At 47.2% G+C, this 20,236-nt stretch overlaps 1 protein-coding gene across 2 annotated transcripts in view; it reads left to right on the top strand.

The window, feature by feature from the left end:
* Positions 1-27: 27 nt before the first annotated feature.
* Positions 28-20,236, top strand: part of snap25a (synaptosome associated protein 25a) — a 30,989-nt gene continuing 10,780 nt past the window's right edge. For both annotated transcript variants that reach the window (XM_037086704.1, XM_037086706.1), the window contains exons 1-4: positions 28-173; positions 14,137-14,280; positions 15,867-15,908; positions 19,480-19,528. In XM_037086704.1, the coding sequence (XP_036942599.1) occupies positions 14,209-14,280; positions 15,867-15,908; positions 19,480-19,528 (163 nt within the window). In that variant the 5' untranslated portion in view covers positions 28-173; positions 14,137-14,208. The remainder of the gene's footprint in view (positions 174-14,136; positions 14,281-15,866; positions 15,909-19,479; positions 19,529-20,236) is intronic.

Genomic DNA, 20,236 nt, shown 5'->3' with positions numbered 1-20,236 from the left:
CCTTCTCCCCCCTCCCTCCCATTGAAGAAGCAGCGAGGAGGACTCAGCCGACGCGCAGTGCCTTTGCAGCATCCCAGTCATATACAGAGAGAGAGAGGCTGGTATCGCTTAGCTGTGGGTATACGCAGACATTTCCTCCCATACTGACTGCGGGGCACCGACAACAGGCTCAGGTAAGACCGGAGACTCTCTTCTCACCGTGTATTCTCCTCGAACAGACGGAATTTGGTGCGTTTTGACACGTTTTTTTTTTCTCTCTCTCTCATTTCTTATTCTTGCTGGGATGATTTCTGCGCGCTTCTTGATTCTGTGCTTTGTGTTTTTTTGGGGTGGTGGTTTGACTGTAGAGCAGGATTTACAGCATTGATGGCGGGATGGATAGAAATAGAGGGTGTGAAGAAGGAGAAGGAGAAGGAGGAGAAGAAGGAAGGCGATGCGTGACCTCCCGGGTGATAAATCTCGAGCACGCAGCGGATGGATGCGGTGCGCTATTATGCGTATGTTCAGGGTGGGCGTTTTTTCTTCTTCTCGTGGTGTTTCGGTACCTCGGACAGCGACACGGGAGGATTAAACCTCCTGAGGAGAGGCTGGACTGGATGTCTCAGCGGGTCCATGTCGTGTGTCTGTCGGAGAGACGCGGGGCTGGTTCATTGTTTCCACATCAGAGCAGGTAGACTGCTGATGTCGCAGCAAGATGGTGAATCATGAATCAATGTGTCGCACTCGTGTCAGACAGACAGACAGAGAGAGAGAGAGAGAGAGAGAGAGAACACACCAGCATCAGCTCCCCCGCTGCTGAGCAGAGAGGAGTCGGGGTGACTGCGGGTGGAGGGTGGCATGTGTAGTAAACTGCGCCATGGTGGAGGCGCTGGGAGGAGGAGGAGGGAGGAGGAGGTCCAGCTCCATTTTATTTGTGTCTCTATACGCAGTCTTTGCCTCACGAGCGGGTAAAATACATAAATACATACATACATACATATATATATCGGTGCTATATTTGCGTGACTGATGCGTGAAGAGAGCTCGAAGATACCTCGGTGCTGCTGGGGGAGGGGGAGGTGGAGGAGGAGGGGGAGGAGGGGAGAGGAGCGCCGGGGAGGACCGTGGTGAAACCCGCACTATGACACCCAGCCCCCCCCTCACCCACTCACCCATCCTCCGTCTCCGAGGCGACGCACATCACTTGTCAATGAGCCCCGCACACGCTGTCTGCCCGTCACGCGTGGCGCGCGGTGGATCGGTACCGCGCGCTCCAGGCTGCGGACACACGACGCGTGAAGCGGCGCAGCCTCGTTATCTGCGGTACATGTGATGAAGTGTTGAGCTGTCTGGATGTTGCGGTGCACCGACGCCCCTGTGCGGCGCGTCACGCACGGATCCGGAGCCTCGTGATGCACACACACACGCACGAGGCTCGGCCGTCCTGAGGTTCGACGCTGCGGCAGATCAGATAGTGAAGTCCTGTTGATCTCTGGCGCACCTGGTGTTATGCTGTAGCGCCGCACGGGGCGGGCGGGCGGGCTGGGGGAGATGCGGTCACATGCGGGGCTGACTGAGTGTCGGTCACACCACGCAGCACATCAGATTCCTGTAGATGATTTTAATGACCTTTAGAATCACTGACAGGAAGCAAACAGATGTGAGATCAGCCTGCAGGGTTTGAACACTGACATGGCAGATGAGAGCCCAGCAGGCCGAGGAGGCTCCAGTTACCATGACCGCTATATCATATCCTTAAGTTCAGACTGCAGGGAGGGAGGAAGACAGGAGCAGGGAGGGGGTCCCCTGGTGGTGCTGCTGGTGGTGCTGGTGCTGGTGCTGCTGGTGCTGGTGGTGCTGCTGCTGGTGCTGGTGGTGCTGCTGGAGCTGCTGCTGGTGGTGGGAGGGGGTTTCAGGCCTGTACTGTTCACACTGATGGAGGCTGCTGCTGCTCTCTGGATGAACGGTGACTCACAACACCATCACTATCCGCTGATTGTTCGTTCATTTCACGCCCTGCCTGTGTTGCACTCCTGAAGCCTCTGTGATCGATGCTGGTGATACTGAGCCGGCCCGGCCTGGCTGGATGGCTGCGCAATGCGTGTTTTGGTGCAGGTACACCTCACATTTCATCCTATCCAGCAGCCCCCCCCCTTCGTTTTTTAGGATTCAAGTGTTAATCAAGTTTGGTTATGCAAGAAGCTGACGGGATGAAGAGCAGCAGCATTGTTTCCTGCAGTTTCTGTGATTTGAAAGGTTCTGAACAGGCCCAAACAGAACCACACAGCCGCATGAATCGTCTGACACATGTGAGGGACGATGTGAGAGCAGACTGAGGGGTTTCTGTCCTCGAGCTGCTGGTCAACACAGGAAGACAGACCAGCAGACTCCGTCAGCATCGTTTCATTAGGAAGAAAAGGTTTTATTTCATGTCTTTGGAGTTAATTCACAAGAAGCCTGAATCTGAGACGAGGCACTGCAGAGGAAGCAGACATCATTCTTTGCTCAAGGGCATTTTTTGAGTGCCCTTGAGCAAAGAACTGGACCACTGCCTCGCTCCCTCTTCTATAAACTAGTCTGGATTGTGAACTGCGGTGAAGTTCCTCTCCGTCGGAGCAGCTCAGGGTTTTAGCTGCATGACAAACAGAATCAGCCTCATGGATTCAGCAGCGCTCGTTCTGCTGCTGTCGCATTAGCAACTCCCAGAATAAAATCGCTATCGGTTGTCAAGAACGCTGTTTACTTCTCGTCTTCAGGCCCGTCTTTGGTTCAGAGTCCAGGGCCCGAGGAGACGTGGCGGTTCTGTCTGAGTGTGGACTGTCTGCTTCCTGAAGACATCATTTATTTTATTTCTGTCTGTGCAAAGTCACTTTGCCCAAAGATTTCTCTTTAGTTTTTTAGTGGTGAGCGCTGGGGCTCGAACTGGAGATATGATTAAGTGCAACATCCAGATCTCAGGACTGCAGTTATTATCTGAAGTTAAATTGTGTCACAGTGTTGTGGTGACGTGTTGCAGTGCTGCAGAGATGTTTGACCTACAAAGCTTCTCCAGATGTGATCAAACATTTCGTTCTTTTCGTTCGTTTGACGCCACACCATCACGATTTTACTGTTTTACATCACAATGAAAACTGTGATTTAGTCATAATAATAATCTTGAATTATATCGCAATGGAAATATCACTTTATGACCATAACATGCAGCACAGCACAGCGTCTCTTTACATGACAGCTTCTCCCACGTGGCTTTTGCTTAAAAAGATCTTTTTCAGCTTCAAATATTTTCTCTCCAGCAACGTTATACGATTATTTAACTGCAAGATAAATGACAGACTCGTACAGGGATGATTCTCACTGACTGATGAAGGGAAACAAACACAACCTCGTATCACAGCAGGGGGCCAGGCTAGCTGTTTCCCCCTGTTTCCAGTCATTAAGCTAAGCTAAGCTAAATGGCTGCTGTTGTTTAGCTTCAGACATGAGAGTGATGTCAGTCTTCTTGTCTCAGCAAGAAGGTGAAGAATCACATTTCCCCCCCCAAAAAGACAAAAAGGCAAAGAGTGTTTATTTCGTCCCAGATGACTGTGAGACGGATGAGAGGAAGACAGAGTCGAGCCTCTTTTTGTGCCCAGTCAGCCCTCGCGGGTCAAACTCTCACTTTCTCACAGACACAAAACAAAACAGAGAAACAAAATGGCTGCCCGTCGAGGCCGCGAAGCTGTGGCGACGATCGCTCATCCAACCACGTCGTTAAAAACTACGGTTTTTAATCTTCATCTCTCTCTGTGACTCGGAAAACAGACACAGCTCGATATGCTGCATGTCGACTTCTAAGAGTTGTCACGTGTGTTTGTGTGGTTGCATCATGTCGGGCAGGTGAACGAGTGTTAATGGAGACGTGTTGTGGATAAAAAGCCTCTCGCACAAAAGCAGAACTTCTCTAAATTTAGCTTTATTCATCTTACCTCTCACAGACGCGATGTGACAACTGTTCTCTCCGACTTCTGAAGCTTTTCCTGGAGCTAAAAATAAAATAAAAATAATAAAAACCCTCCAATGTTTTTTCTGTATCTGTGCGGCCGATCTTCAGCTCAGTCAGACGCTGTCATCCTTCTGCCATCTGTCCTCTCTCTCTCTCTCTCTCTGCTCTCTCAGGGTTAGAATATTATTCTTTTGATTAACGAAAAGGAATCTAGGCAGAGATAATGAAAGTGATTAGAACAGAGAAGAGAGAGCGAGATGGAGAGTCAGAAAATGGAAGCATGGAGAGAATAAAATACGGGCGAAAGAAACCGCCAAAGTGAGCGACTGCCAGGTTAAATCACACCGAGCAACGGTGTGAATAATCTCTGTGAGAGGGACATTTAACCAGAAATGTCCCAAATACAAGCAGTTAAAAATAACTGGAATATGTATATGTTTGTTTTGAAGGTGAATTAGAAATGATAACATCAATCAGTCGACAGTTACTGATGTTTTCCACGTTACAAGCTTCAGGTCTCAGGTGTCACTACGTGTGGCGGATACGATGCAGACGGATCGATCTGCAGCCGTATCACACGTATCACTTTCATCGCAGCATTAAGAGTTATTCTACTGTACATCATCCCAACACAACCTCCTCTGGCAGAATAAAAGCATGTATAGACTTCTTATCCGCGCGCCAGTGAAGCATGAAACCACCAATTAATCTGCTCGGGTCAACATGAATACGTCCTCCGCCCTCTGCATTACATGGCATTGTGTGCTCAGGTGCAGGGACAATACATACCACTGTATCAGTCCTCTGCAAACATGTGCAGCGAGGAGACGCTTGTGTGTGTGTGTGGTTCCATGTGTGTGTGGTTCCGTTGCTGTTGTGTGATTTACGATGCTGCAGTGCAGCTGACGGAGGTCGGCGGTGCAGGTCGGCCTCTGCAACCACCCTTAAACATCAGGACGTGAGTAGGATGGAGGAACGCAGGATGAAGACTGCGTGCGTTACAGCCGCAGACTGACTTATAACACAGCAGCATTAACGTCCACATGCAGTCTGACAGTATCAGTGTCATTGATCCTGTGAAACTGGCCTCCACACTGGAGGTCAACATCACCTGCTGCAGCTTTCACACCTGACTGCATGCTCTCCACGCTCCGACCTTCTCTTCTACTGTTTGAGTCGTTTTCTGAGTAAAAAGAATGACAAGATGTCAGAATCTCTTCCTCCATGATAGTGAACGTTAAAGGTTGTTGATGTTTGGACCTGATTCAGAAGAAAAGGTCCTGTTGGACTCAGACGGACCAAAAGCAAATCAGCCCCCCAGACAGATCAGCCCTGAGTTTTACATTTAAGATGTTAAAGAAACATTTATTCATCCACAGAAGGTTTTTCTTTATATTTCAGTTCTTCGGCGGCTCGATCAGATTAAGAAATAAGATATTTTTCAGAGTTTCCTCTCAGAAGGTTTTTCTCGTCCTCTGAGACGACTAATCGCTTTTTAATGTCTTTGTTTTAATGACTTCTCAAATATTTATCAGGCTTTTTAGCGTCCTGACTACTAAAACCTGGGACTCATTGTAAAGCATGGGCCCGGTCCTGTTGGACTGTAAATGGACCTCTGTGGATCCCTGACTCACTTCTTCAGCTCTCGTCATGTGTCGTTATCCCCGACTGTACAAATCCGCTCCAGGCCAACAGGCTGTGACCAGAGGACTGATGAAAGGCAACAGTATTGATTAGGTCGTCACAGTTTGATGTTCTTCTCCCTGCGGCGACGCTACAACATCAGGAATTCTTCCTCCTGCGGCGGGCCTGAGCGCTTCCTGCCTGGAATTCCATCTAACGTGCAGATATAAAAAGGACATCTGCCGTATTTTTCACCCTGAGAGCCTTCGCATCTTTCCGTCCTGACGTTTATTGCGTCGTAAAACATGAGAGCTTGTGCGTTTAATTCAAAACAGGCTGCAGAGGCCTGTGCAGAAATTGCCTGGTTGATTGTCGGTCATATGTTCGTCCACGCCGCCAAACCCAATCGCACTTTTTATCCTTTCAGTTTTCCTGCCCAGCAGCACGCCTCCCTGTCATGTTGTCTCCACGGCCTCCAGCAGCCTAAACGTCATCTGTAATAAAACGTGGCTCTGGGTGCTTCTGTGGTCGGGCAGATGATGCAGCCCGGACCTGCTTTCACCCAGCGAGCGGGGCTGAAGGGCGTCGGTGGTCTGCTGTGCATACTGATGAGTTATCTTCTATCTCATCCTGGTACGATATGAGCCGCCTGCTCTTGATTTAAAATAAACACCTCAGTCGTTCTCGTCTTGTCTCCTCGTCTGTTGTTCCTTCTGCTGGCTGATGCAGAGCCGTGCTCCAGTAATAACCAGAGGAACGAGACAGTCGGTGCCAAATCACCGGCCTCGCCCTCGTCTTCTCCGCCCCACAGTCTGATGCAACAGCGACGCCACCTTGAAGAGACAATAAATGGGACGATGACATTGCTTTGTACGATAATGGATGAACTGTGGAGCAGCTCTTACATTAACACACACACAGGTCAGCAGTTGTTCCTGGAGCTGTCACTGTGGAGGAGCAGCAGTTATTAGAGGAGGCGTGACTGGAATACCGAGCGAGTTTCGAGCCATCAGCGACGTTCTCTCTCTCTCTTTTGTCTCCGATGTTTCCAGGAGGCTGTAAACTGCAGAGCCGCACATCCCAGAACCAACATCGCTTTCCATCACCATGACAAAACTGATTAAACTATGAACCGATCTGACCCGGACGTGTTCATCCGCTCTCCACTCTCACTGCCTCCTGCTGCTTTACCTCGTCCCTCGACTTGGCCTGGTTAGCTGCCCGAGGCGTGGACAGGATACGTCTCGTACCATTCCCTCACGTGTCGCATGACGTGCCTCGTAGGATACTGTGGTCAGATCATATGGTATAACCTCAGCTGCCCAGTGGTCACTGTGCTCATCAGTCAGATGGGAGTTAATCCAGAAACGCCTCCACGTGTATTTTTCTTCCCGTCTGCACCAGAATCTGTGAGAACAGCTCAACAAAACATCACTTATTAAACATGATGTTCTTCTTCTTCTGTACCCAGACTGTCAGAGCATCGTGACGTCATCACGCCACGGGCAAGGACTGATGATAATTGCTCATCCTGTGTGAGCAATAATCATCAGTCTAATACTGTGTGTATGGCATATTTCAAGAATTCAGCCGAGATTTTTCTATTTACAATAACTCAAATACGCAGATGGGTTCAAGGCTTTTTATGCAGATTTGTTCTGACGTGTCTTCAGTTGTGAATGTCTCTTTTTTGTTGTTGACAGGGTTCAAAGCAAAGGGACTGATGATTATTTTCATCATCAGTGCTAATGTTAGCTTGCTAACATTATCCGAGTTGCATTATGCTGCATATCATTAACCCTGGACGTTGGAGGAGGAAGTGACATCACGCTCAGATCGACCTCTTTCTGGCACATTCAGTCAGAAAACCAGGATAGAAGCAGTCGAGAACACCTTTGTGGTGCCTGCTACCAGCTGATAACCATGTGTTATGCTGAGTTATGCACATACAGACAGAGACAGATGTACTCGTAAATAGTATATTTTATCTAATTTGTCTATACATGCATCTCCACAACCTTGACAATCATGAGACTTCCTGCGGGTTCCCAGGAAACTTGTGACTAGATTTGACCAGAGCAGCCATCTTGGACTTTCCAGAGTCAGAAATATGACTTCTTGCCTCCATTTAAAATTTCTAGCTGAGAATGTGGGAACACACCATGAGCAGGTGTAACATTTACCATGTTCAGTATTTTCAGTGTAGCATGTTAGCATGCTGAGCAGCAGGGCGGTGCAGTGGTTAGCACGGTTGTTTTCTCCAGCTTCCTCCCTCAGCTCAGAGACGTGCAGGTTTTGTCAGTCAGTCACTCTTACTTGCCTGTAGGTGTGAAGGTACATGGCTGGTTGTTAGTCCTGACACAGTACGACAGCTCTGTGATGAACTGGTTCCCCACAGTTCGCCCAGTTTGCGCTGGGATCAGCTCCAGCTTCGGTTCGTGTGCTTCACCCTCGTGTCTCTGAGCGGCTCTGACGTGTGATCCTGTGTCTGAGGCAGGAAGCCTCCACTGTTGTGATCCTTCCCCTCCTGCTCTTTAGCCACGTGTCTGAGATGTGTATGTTACAGCGGGCCGGATGAATAAGTGATGGTGTCCTGGACTTCTCGGGTCAATAATGCATGGCCTCCTCTGTGGAGCGGGCCGCTGGGATGTCACTGCAGCACTTACCGGCAGCTCCTCTGTGCAGAGAGCGCTCCAGCTGTAGTGACACTCGGACTCGTTGTGTAATGTTACATCACTGCTGTTATTGTTCAGGCGCGCCGTGGTTCCTGGAACGGTAACGTTATCTTTACCGTCACGGCTGTAACGCGTTCAAAGAGGGAGAGAGGAAGTGTTTCAGGCCACAGAGCGATTGTTCCTCCGAGCCTTTTCAACTGCATACATATCGTTTCACGTTACATTTAGTGTCTCATCTGGAGCCAAATGACAATTCAGCTGTGTTAATTTAAAAAAAAGGAACGCCCACTCGATCCGTTTCACTTCACTGCCTTTGTCACTGCGGTCTTCTGTCAGGAGTGATAACAGCCCTGCAGAACGAGGAGCTGTAGTAACCGTCACAATTAAGACTTTAAGATTTATTTTCACAACAGGAATCAATCTCTGGTCTGACACCGCGTCACAGATAAACGCCAAACTACCAGGCCGGACGTCAACCTTCAGATCCAGCTGTTGGGGGCATGAAAGCAGAATTAAAGCATCGTCTGAATCTGAGCGCATCATCTCGTCGTGAGCTTCTGCAGCAGAGCAGAAAACGAGCCGCTGTTCCGTCTCCGTCGGCTCAATGGAGGCTTTTTAAAAATGTGTGGCAAACTTTTATTAATCACACTGGAGTGAGTATTTCACCTGATGTGAGACATTCATCTGAAGATGGTTCATCTGTGAGAGATGAAGAGAGAGGTGTGTGATGCAGAGACAGAGAGGCAGCTTCTGAACGGGAAACTGGAAAGCAAACAAAATGGCAGCCGGCACGCACGCACATCAAGCCGGAGCAGAAAGAGACGCACACATGTATTGTCTGACTTACCTTCATGTTACGTTTCTGTCACGGGGTGATTACAACCGCCAAATATTTACACAGATAGGCCATAAAAGGGCTATTACGTAGCAATGATGGCACAACATTTACACAAGCAGGCTCGATTGTGTGAGGGGGAATATTTTCATCATTATATAATATATTGTTACAGCCTCAACACGCCGTCTGCTACAGGACGGGACCTGGAGATCTGACTGTGAGATTCAGACAAATACGTACTGATGCACAGTGTGTGTGAAGTGTGTGTGATGTGAGTGTGATGCAGGTGAAGAGGAAGGAGGAAGGAATAAATAAAGGGCAGAGGAGAGCAGTAATATTAAAGAAGAGAAAGGAGGGAGCGTCGAGGAGGAGCAGTCAGCAGGGAGCTTGTAATCTTCCCCAGGTGGGATGTGATTGGACAGGCGATGAAATATGCCGTCGTCCGGGCTGGAATGTGCGAGGAATGGAAATGAGGGCATCTCCATATCTGCTGGTTATTGTTCCCGTGGTGATTACAGCGAGCTGCCAGCACACGTGAAGGATGGATGGATGGAGGTATATCATCCTGCACAGTTCTGCACATAAATGCAGGCTTTTAGCTCTTTTATTGCTCATTCAGTGATTCAGAACGCAGCTGATGAACGTTGTGTTTCTGCAGTAACTTCCCTGAAACCTGTGAAACGCGCCGCGCTCGTCATACATCACGTCTTACTGCATCTGCACCGGCGCCAACAACTGAATCATGCTGCTAATCAGCAAACCAGCAGCACGGACGTGATCAAGCGTGCGTGTAAATACAGTCTGAGATGAGTTTATGTCTTTAGTGCTCCGAGCTGCAGCCTCGCTGTGTAAATGTAATAACTGACGGGGGTTTTCAGTCCTGGTCCTGTTCTTTATGGCTCTGGTTCTGACTCGGGGTGAGAAGGTCGCAGTAGTAACTGTTTCCTGTCATAAATGTCGGCAGCAGGGTGGCAGGTGACGACAAGGTAGTAGAAACACCAGAGTGTGTGTGTGTGTGTGTGTGTGTGTGTGTGTGTGTGTGAACACAAAGTGACACACACACACACACACACACAGATGGCTCTGATCAAAATGATATGATGGTTGTTGATTCTACTGCATGTTTACCCACAATCCTGTGCGTCACCACATGGAGAGAGGACATCCTGAGTCACCTGTGTGGAAGAAAGGATCTCAGTTGACTGAGCAGTATTTCTTAATTACCACAGTATCATTAGCACACGTCATAATATCGACTTTAATTCAGGGGTTCATTTTCCCTGGAGGGCCAAAACTAAAACTTAATATTGGAAAGGAAACACATCCCACGTTCACTAAGTTGATTCATTTCCTGGACAAAGTTTCTCTCTGTCTGCTGTGCTCGGATAAAAAATATATAAATATTTATAAACAGAGATCCTGAAACAAAATATATCAGTTACATATTTTTATTATATTCAGCAGAAACACCTGGTGGGTCCAATCAAACCTCAGTGCTGCCCACAGGCGACAAGTTCCTAATCTGCAGACAAATAAAAGAGAAGTTTACATATGTTGAATTCATGTTTTTATGTAGGAACAGTTAGTCAGATGATTAATAGTGAGTGATTAATAATCACTAATTAACAGCCAGATTCAGTGTCTCTGGTTTGTCTTGTCCTCCACTTTATCACCCAAACTTCTGTCACTCTCTCAGTAATTAGTCAAACATTAAGAGTCCGGCAGCATTAATGAGACGGGAGGCTGCAGGTGACTGAGAGGGTTAAACACTCTGTAACTCATCAGTGTGACCTCTGTGTTATCTTCTCTCACAGACGTTTCACTGCATGTGTGAGTACAGCGTTGCTCATACTGCTGGACTGGATCACAGATAAACAACATGGCCGCTCGTTTCTTACCTTCTGGGTGTCGACCAGCCTGAAGTGACGAGCTCAGCTGCCATGTTGAACCTGCTCACAGAGAACAAACCTTCAACCAGACAGCATCATTTTACAATCTTATATCCATTTAGGACGATGCTATCAGTGTCTGGAGTTGGCAGAATAGATTTATAGAATTATAAGTGTCAAAAACAGATGCATTAGTCATAAAATCTGCATATTTGAAGAAGGACAGATGGATTTACAAGATCACATCATCACATGAACCAGCTGCCTTCGGAGGCGGTACGAGGCCTTCATGTTTTCCTCGACCATGTTCCCTGGTCTTCTTATAGCTTCAGCAGCATCACAGCATCCCTGACGATGAAGTTTAAAACAACCAAACGAGCAGATTTCACACCCGTTCTGCACGTTTGTTCAGTGAACATCTAGTCTATGATCATTTTGCTGCTCCACCGGTGTTTTACATCTGTTCATGATGACCTCGCTCCTGTGGTGACGCTGCACTGCTGACGGCAGCGAAGATGCAAAATGTGAAGCTCACAATTGAGACGTCAAGTAAAAGGTCAGCGCGGCCTGTTAAAACTTAATTGCCTGAAATCTGGTTGCTCTCTCTCTTCACTCAGCGAGTCGTCCTGGAGATCCGACTCCGTTCAGACATTAGTGGCTGCGCAGCCCGGTCCGGTTGGAGGTTTATATAACCCAACATGGCCGCCGCTGTTGTGAAGCGATGCAGGACGGTGAGGGGACGGGGGAGAGGGAGGCAAATCACAGACATCAGAGCGAGGGATGTTTGAATATAACTGGATCTGATTCAACATGCACATTTTTTATCTGCAAGCACGCCGGCAGCTCTCTCTCCCCCTCAGTTATGTAAACGGGCCTGTGAATTAATGCCTTAATAAACAGGAGACTGTTCACAGCGTCAGGACCGGATCATCACCACGCAGCCGTCGATCTCAGGACGTGTTCACCACTGAGTCCACCTGTGGAGATGAATGCACATGAATCTATAAATCGCCCCGGGAGGTTTTAATGATTCATACTGAGACGTGCTGTGATATTTTCCCCTGGCAGTGAAATAAAAACATGGCTTCGTATCTGGTGTCGGTGCACAGCAGGAGGCAGATCCAACCTGACTGCTCAGGACGTCCAGGTGTTCAGGATGACGAGCAGAGTCACACCTGACGCAGCATCTCGATACGTGTGATGTTGCAATGAGAGAGATTTTTCTACGTTAGTGCCATTTCAGTGTTTCCTGCTGTAAGGATTAGAAGTCTGATTATACTTAATCGCTTCAAAACATTGATTTGTTGATGTAAATCTGCTGGATTTGATCTGTGCGTCTTATTAAATGTCTTTTAGACGGACGGCGTCGGTATTTCAAGGGTTGTGAATGGCCAGAATGGTTTTATAGGCGTGTTATTATATTAATTCCTGTATTTCTTTCTCTCATTTAACCTTCTAGCAATAAGCCCAGTCAGAACACACAGAAGTAGTTTGAGTAGATTTGCGTGCACAGGTACAGTTAGATCCCCTGGTTGGTCGGTGCAGGTTGTCTAATGTCGACTCGTGTTTGTGATGTGATTCTGTGACTGTGGAGCTGCAGAATGCATGTATAAACTGATTTATCGTCAGAGTTTGATAAGGTAGCCTGAAGGCTTCTCACAGCTTTCTCATTAAAACTGTAAACTGTGTTAATTAAAGTGGTGCAGGAGGAACCGAAACTGTAAAGATGCGAAAACACTGAGAGGAACTTTATGCTCACATGATGATTTCAGAGAGTTTCTCAGTGCAGGTGAGACTTTTCACAAATGTGTAGTGTTGAATTATAAATATTGATCATAGCTTCTTTAAACAGAGCGAATGTTGAGCCCAGTAATAACAGAAAGGAGATATTTTAGTTTTTTTCTTCATTCAAAACAAGTCGAGTAAAGATTCGAGCCCGACTGATGTATCGATCAGCTGTTCCCGGCCTGTCACAGATGTATCAACGATGTCGTCCAACGTGACTTCCGACTCTTCAAGAGCAGAGATAAACAGTCCTAAATGCTTTGTGGAGCTGCAGCTTTGTGCAGATTCTCTTCGTGTTCAAATCAAAAACATCACTACACAAATCTTCTTCTGTTCACACGAAGCCTTTTTGTTTCCCTGAGGATGTTTTTAAGTATTTCAGCCCCACAGCCGATGATTCATCATCGTTTCCGTGCCTGCAGCAGGATCCCCACTCAGCCACACAACTGTGGAGATGAATTATATTGGATTCTTATTGGTTTAGACTATTTAAATGCTAATTTGTGAGAAATGTCTTGCAGCCACTTTCGTTGAAAACCATTAACTCATCGGACACATTACAGGTTGTTATGTGACCATCTTTAGAATTAGCTTCGGCACGTGGAGACGGCCGACCGTCTGACTCGGGATGTGTTGCGTCTCGCGGCCTGCAGACGAGGAGGGAAGCATCGCAGCTAACAGGGCTAACAGGCTGTTTATGTCTGTCTGTGGCTAATCCTCCAAAATCCCAGTCAACCCTGTCTGAGACTGGCATTCCTCTGCAAACATCAGCTCCCTGCTCCTCATTCACTCCCCAGCAAACAAACACCGCGGCTTCTTAATCCTCAATTACACAGCCAGCAAACAGAGGCTGTGGAGACAGACGCGGCTACATATCGCTTTTATCTCTACTTATTTTACACAGTTTCAAATCGGAAATGTGTTGCATGCCGTGCTGTCTCCTCAGCCCTGTGGAGTATATTTAGCATGTAGCACCTCTGGCTTTTAGCTGCTGATGTTATCCAGAGCGACTTGACGCCGGCGGCAGGGAGGAGGAGGGTATCACCTTGCTCAAGGGCATCTTGACGTGGCACAAGTGTGATGATGGATGTATTAACTAACTGATGGATAAACACGATTTACAGGACAAATTACCGTTAACTTGTCTTCAATAAGTCATGAGACGATCTGCACATGTAAGCATGCGTTTCTCTAAACGTGCATAATCTATTTGACTTTGGTAATTAAAGTTTTCAGTGAACATTTTCTGCAAACATCGTGTGCTCGCTGCTGCTGCTATTTCAATAATCAGATCATCCAACGTGTCCACCATTTGTTCTGCAGCGTTCTTCATTCTGTTTCCTTGTGTTTCCTTCTCTCTTCCAGCCCTCCCCGAAATCCCACTAGGATCTTCTCTTCCCTGTTGGAGACCCTCTCCACCCCCCACATCCAGCAGCCATGGCAGATGACGCGGACATGCGCAATGAGCTGTCAGACATGCAGCAGCGCGCCGACCAGCTGGCCGATGAGGTGAGGACGACACGCTCGCTCGAGAGCCACGATGGCACACACACGTGTTCGTGCATACTGACATCCTCACAGAGACAGGAGACGCACAGACATCCTGAAACTCTTTAACATGACAGATAAACACTGAGAATTTACAGGATAAATATTCAGTGTTGGATCAAACAGAGGAGAACGTTCCATAACTTCACAGTGTTTCAATGCAAAGGAAGACAAATATCATCCAGCACTGCGTTAGTATCTGCCTCGGGCCGTGTGTGTGTGTGTGTGTGTGTGTGTGTGTGTGTGTGTGTGTGTGTGTGTGTGTGTGTGTGTGTGTGTGTGTGTGTGTGTGTGTGTGTGTGTGTGCAGGTGATGGGAGAGTATACCTGCAGCTGAGTTTACATAACACTGCATGTTAACATCCTGAACGTGTGTGCCTGTGTGTTGGGAAACACATGTACACAAACATGAGCGAGGACATACAAAACTATTTGTGTGTGTGCGTGCGTGTGTGTGTGTGTGTGTGCGTGTGTGTGTGTCGTCAGAGTGAGAGAGAAGGTCTCAGCCCGGCCCGGAGCAGATAAGCCCCTCACCCCTCCAGCTTCACATATGACTCACACTGGCACAGCTGAGCAGAATAATAAACACACAAAGACACACACACACACACACACACATGCGTGAACATAGGGCATGCACAAAATGGCGGCGTTGGAATAACTGTTCTAGCCTCTGTGGCACCGACTTACACGAGCTCTCAGACTCACAGAGAGGACGGCGGATCAGAGAGCAGAAGCGCCACATATATCTGAAGTGATGTTTTTGGGGTCCGATGAAAAAAAAAAAGATGAGATAAATTAAAATGGGGAAAAAGGGAAAGATGAAAGAATGAGAAAAGAGGAGAATGAAGACTGGCTGCATCAGAAATGGCAGCTCAAACCGAAGCCGCTCCCCCGTTCGATTTCTTACCCAACCCCCCTCCTTCAGAGCCTTCAGAGCTCCGGGGGGATCAGCGGCGCTCGCAGCGAGCACAGCGAGGCGAAGCTGTGTCATTGTAAGAAGAACGAGGTATCACAGAGCGCCGTCCCCGCCGAGCGGCTCCGGCTGGCAAGCTGTGCTCTGAGGCCAGGCGCGTCTCAGGGAGCAGCTACGTATCTGCAGCACACAGGCTAATGACTGACACCCGACAGTCTGGGGGAACGAGGAGCGAGAGGAGTTTATTACAACAGTGAGGTTATTTTTATTAGCAGAGTGACTGTAATCTGGAGGAAACACGCTCGAAAAGCAGACATCTCAGGATTCAGTCGCAGTTCTCGTCATAAGGTCGTTCATATCGATACTCACAGTGCAGACGGTCTATCGCCGTGCGTTCATGTGGAGTTCAAGTCGATTACCGTCGACATTGATCCCTGTTGTGTCCCGCTGATTGTTCAAATTGACTCCCGTTTGTTGCGACACGCGCTCGCTTACGCTCAGCTCGATCAACACTCACCACAGACACATGCTGGTGTTATTGTTGTGTGTAAAGACTTTATTTTATACATTTGCTGTCTCATGTGTCGCGTCATCTCAAACAGAAACTAACTCGTGTGTTTCTTCCTCCACAGTCACTGGAGAGCACTCGTCGTATGCTGCAGCTGGTGGAAGAGGTAAGAACAATATGTGAAATGTTGAATTCATGCACAAAGTTGGAGACAAAATATGGCGCAGCAAGGATGGGAAGTAAATGTAATCTGCCGTGTCGCAGATACACTGAAGATCTTCATGCAGGCGGATATACGTTCCATCAGAAAACATTATTTACTGTCTGAGTCTTAGAGAAAAAACAAGATGCCATTTAATTTACTTCCTGTATTTGCTTCCAAATAACATCTGTGCACACTTGACATTATGAATCCTTCACTGAGAATCGATCTCACTTTGATAAAAAGCTTCATAATGATTCTGTCGTCATGCGTTAGTTGTGAATCTGAGGGAGTTTGTACACAACGTCCTCATTATTCTCACTTCACGACGAACAAGAGCTCGCTGTTCAAACCCTCCAGCAGCCGAGAGCCAAGCCGAGCTCGTCACTGTAGCAACACACACGAAGACAGTCGGAACCAGACGGTACCGAAGGAACCGCAGTGAGAGGCTCCTTGTTCTCTATGGATGAAGTAAATATGTAAGAACCGTGTGAGGTTCAGGACCGCTGACAACACGTGAGGCGATGAAGCACAACAGACACAGAAACATTCAGCAGACAGATGATTGTTTCCGTCTGATAAAGTTCAGGAGAGACGGACTCTGTGTTCACACTGAGAGAGGGTTTTAATATTTTAGGAAATGTGTGTATTTAATGTTGCTGCAGAGATTCTGAAACAGAATCCAGTCTCATGTCTGTGCAGCCTGCAGACCGTTAAATTAACATGGAGACTGGAAGCTGCAGGGAAGTTAAACCAGCGAGATCAGTAATTAACATGTTGTACCCCGTTCCGTTTTATCCATTTAAAACCAAGCTAAGCTAAGAGTCTCCAGGCTCTTTGTTTAATGGACAGATGTGACGGAGGTGTCGGTCTTCTTCTTCTTCTTCTTCTATCTTCTGCTTCTATCTGACTTCTTTCTCGCCCACATCTGCAGATGACTGAAGTCCAGTTCAACATTTAGTTTCAACATACGCAGTTTGTTCTAAGTGCTTGAATCCATTGTTCTTGTCAGGGAGGACAGTCAGCCGAGTGTTGGCATAGCATCAGAGATGGGGGGGGGGGGGGTACAAACACACACACACACACACACACACACACACACACACACACACACACACACAAACACACACACACACACACACAAACACACACACACACACACACACACACACAGATGAACAGACTGTAGGTCTGTATTTGCTCGTACAGAGAGAGGAGGAAGCGTTAGAAAGCTGTGGGCGGTGGCGTCTGACGGGCTCTCGCTGCAGATCTCAAGGTCATATTTATAATCGCTCCACATATGTCGCCGTGCAGCTCCACCCCACCGCTGTACCGCAGGCGGAGAGAGGATGGAGGCGAGGCAGACGGAGGTGAAGGCAAAGGAAAAGTTTACTGCTCCTTCCTACGGTTTAATAGATGGAGGAGGGTTGAAAACCAGACGTGGAGCTGCATCCAAACACGACTGAGATAATACAGAGAAGTGGAACAGATCAGATTGTTCCTGAGGTTTAGATGTTTACATGACTGTTTTATGACATCACTCAGGAGTTCTGATATCCAATCAGATCTTCCAATCAATCTTCTCATAAAAACAACAATAAACGCTGGATTTTATTTTGAAGGAGACTCATTTTCTGCATTAAAGTTTGTTTCTTATTGCAGATTTGCAGCACACAGTCTGTGGAAATGCACCTGACTGCAGCTCAAGTCAAGTTATCTTTAGTGGTGCAGCTTAAAATCACTCATTTCAAAGAAGAAGGTTTCTTTTTTGCAAGAGCAGAAATCATTTATGTGGCAGCGCGCCGACTATAATCTCTAATCCGTCACTGGACGTACATGAAAGTCTTGCAAATTCTTCCAACTCATCCGGCAAAATGTATGAATCTTTTCACCGATCCGCAGCTCCGGTCCTGTCCGGGATCACGGTTGATTATTCCTTTGCGTGTCCCCGGGGACACATTTAGACTTCTTTGGGACGGAGGCTCGCTGATCTACAGAATAATTTATACACCACAGGTTCCTCATCGCTCCCCGCTCGCCTCTGAAGCATCACTGTGGCTCTCCGCCCAAACAGCTGAGGAGGCGGCGGGGGGGAGGGGAGGGATGTGTGTGTAATAATCTGTATATGTGTGCATTCAAGTGTGTGTGTGTGTGTGTGTGTGTGTGCTCGCTGTGACACACCATAATCTTATTGAGGCCTATCAGGCTGCAGCAGGTGCCTCGTCGCGGTGCTGTATTTCGGACGTGAGTGAGTATCTGTGTCCTCCTCACACGCAGCGTCAGAAACCTGCAGCCGACACGCCTCTCGCTGACCGACAGACGGGTCACAGACACAGGAAGGAATTAAAGTGAGAACCTGCAGCGCTGACAGACTCCTCCTAGTTTTTAAATTAGGAGGAGGTAGGAGAGGATTCCTCATACTGGAGGTTACAGGCAATAATAAATCCTGGTCCAGAGGTCCAGCAGCTGCTGGCTCGGAGACAGAGGAGGTGTTTAAGATCCTGGGTTATTAATTGGGTCATTTGTGCACAGAAGTCCGATGACAGGCTTTTCTTTTTAATGAGAACTCTGCTTCTCTGTCAGCGTTATTATTGTTAATCTCCTGAGGGCTGATTCCACGTTTTCTGGCTGAAAGTGTGAACGGTGGAATCGATACCGGCCTGGATGCTGACGCTGCGGGTGCAAAATATAAATCTAATCCAGAGAAGAAACATCGACAAAATGATGCCAGCGCTTTGTGATATTAAGTTAATTCAGCTGTCTGGAATTCATGAGAGACTTTGTGCGACTCGGAGGGATTTATGAGGCAGTTACAGTTATGAAACAGGTGTTGTACCTCTGCTCTGATTTTAAGATTCGGGAGCCATTTTCTTTTTTGCAGATCACATCCCTGCTGGAAAAACCAGCACCAAAACACAACATATGCTGGTCTTGCTGGTGTGTTTCGGTGCTGGTTTTTCCAGCAGGGATTCTCGCGGCTCTGTGCTAAATATGAAGATTAAAGACTAAAAGCAGGAGGTCATCACATGTCAAAACTGCTGTTTCTTCACATTTTTTATTTTTAATTAACTTTCAACTTACATTTCTACATATTTCCCCTTAAAACTCAACTATTGGAACACGTGTGGAGTGGTTTTATTTAACTGTAGCTTCAGATTTAGCACACAGACCTGAGAGCGGTTCCAATGTCGAACTACTCCTTTAATATTCCTCGTCTCTTTAAGGCGTTCAGATCGAGCCGTAGCTTTTCCTCCCTTGTTCGAGTTTTACTGTCGTCAGTTGTTTGTTGTTTTCAAATATTATACAATGTAAAAAAGAAAATGAACAGTTTTCCCAAACTCTGCATGAAAAGGAGGATGTGAAGGGAAACTGCTGATGGCAGCTCATCGTCACTGACCTCTGTGTTATTTTATTTTCCCTCCATCACCCGTCTGTCCGTCCGACCCGGCTGTCCGTCCGACCCGTCTGTCCGTCCGACCCGGCTGTCCGTCCGACCCGGCTGTCCGTCCGACCCGGCTGTCTTCGGGGGGAATAGAGCAAAGATGCCGGCATCAGGACTTTGGTCATGCTGGACGAGCAGGGAGGTGAGTGGCCGAGAGTTTAGTTCACAACATACGAGTATTAATAACCAAACTATCCAACACAGCTGCTTGATTTAATCTGTATTCTGTTAAAAAGTAATAAATTATGAATCTACTCACATAGCAGCAGCACGAGGGGCGTTAGCATTAATATACAGTAATGTTTGTGTTAGATTTATGGTTTCAGAACATTTGTGAATGGATGAATTGTTTCATATGCAGTTGCTTGTTTTCATTTTAAATGCATTTTCCAGACTAATTCATTTTTCCCCTGATTTCTTCAGAGTAATATTTCCTGATTTGGGTTTTGATTTTAACGCATGTTTTATCTGATCTGCCAGTTTTAACTGTGGGGGATTATTTTTCTGTTCATCTTCCTTTAACCTTTTCTTTCCTTTGGCTAATATTTGTTTTCTTTTTAATTTCTTTTGGTTTGTCTAACTGCTTTTGATTTGCCAGAAGCTTTTCTTCTTGTTTTCATGAGCTCTCAGAGACAAAGAAAGATTCTCGAACGTGCCATAGAACAATAACAGATGGATTATTTACTGCCAGCCACCGCAGTGCCAAAAACCCAACAGCTCAACACTGAGATAGTTTACTCATCATCCAGAATCACTGCCGGGTTAAAACATGCAGAAACCCAGTGGTGGGTTGACTTCTGGGCTGTTCCAGGTTCTGTTTGTGCCATAATCTCCTCAGTAACCTGCGTTT

The sequence above is a fragment of the Acanthopagrus latus genome, chromosome 22, assembly GCF_904848185.1.
Source record: "Acanthopagrus latus isolate v.2019 chromosome 22, fAcaLat1.1, whole genome shotgun sequence".
Lineage (NCBI taxonomy): Eukaryota > Metazoa > Chordata > Actinopteri > Spariformes > Sparidae > Acanthopagrus > Acanthopagrus latus.
The sequence above is the reverse complement of the archived record's forward strand: the minus strand, read 5'-3'. Positions and strand labels throughout refer to the sequence as shown.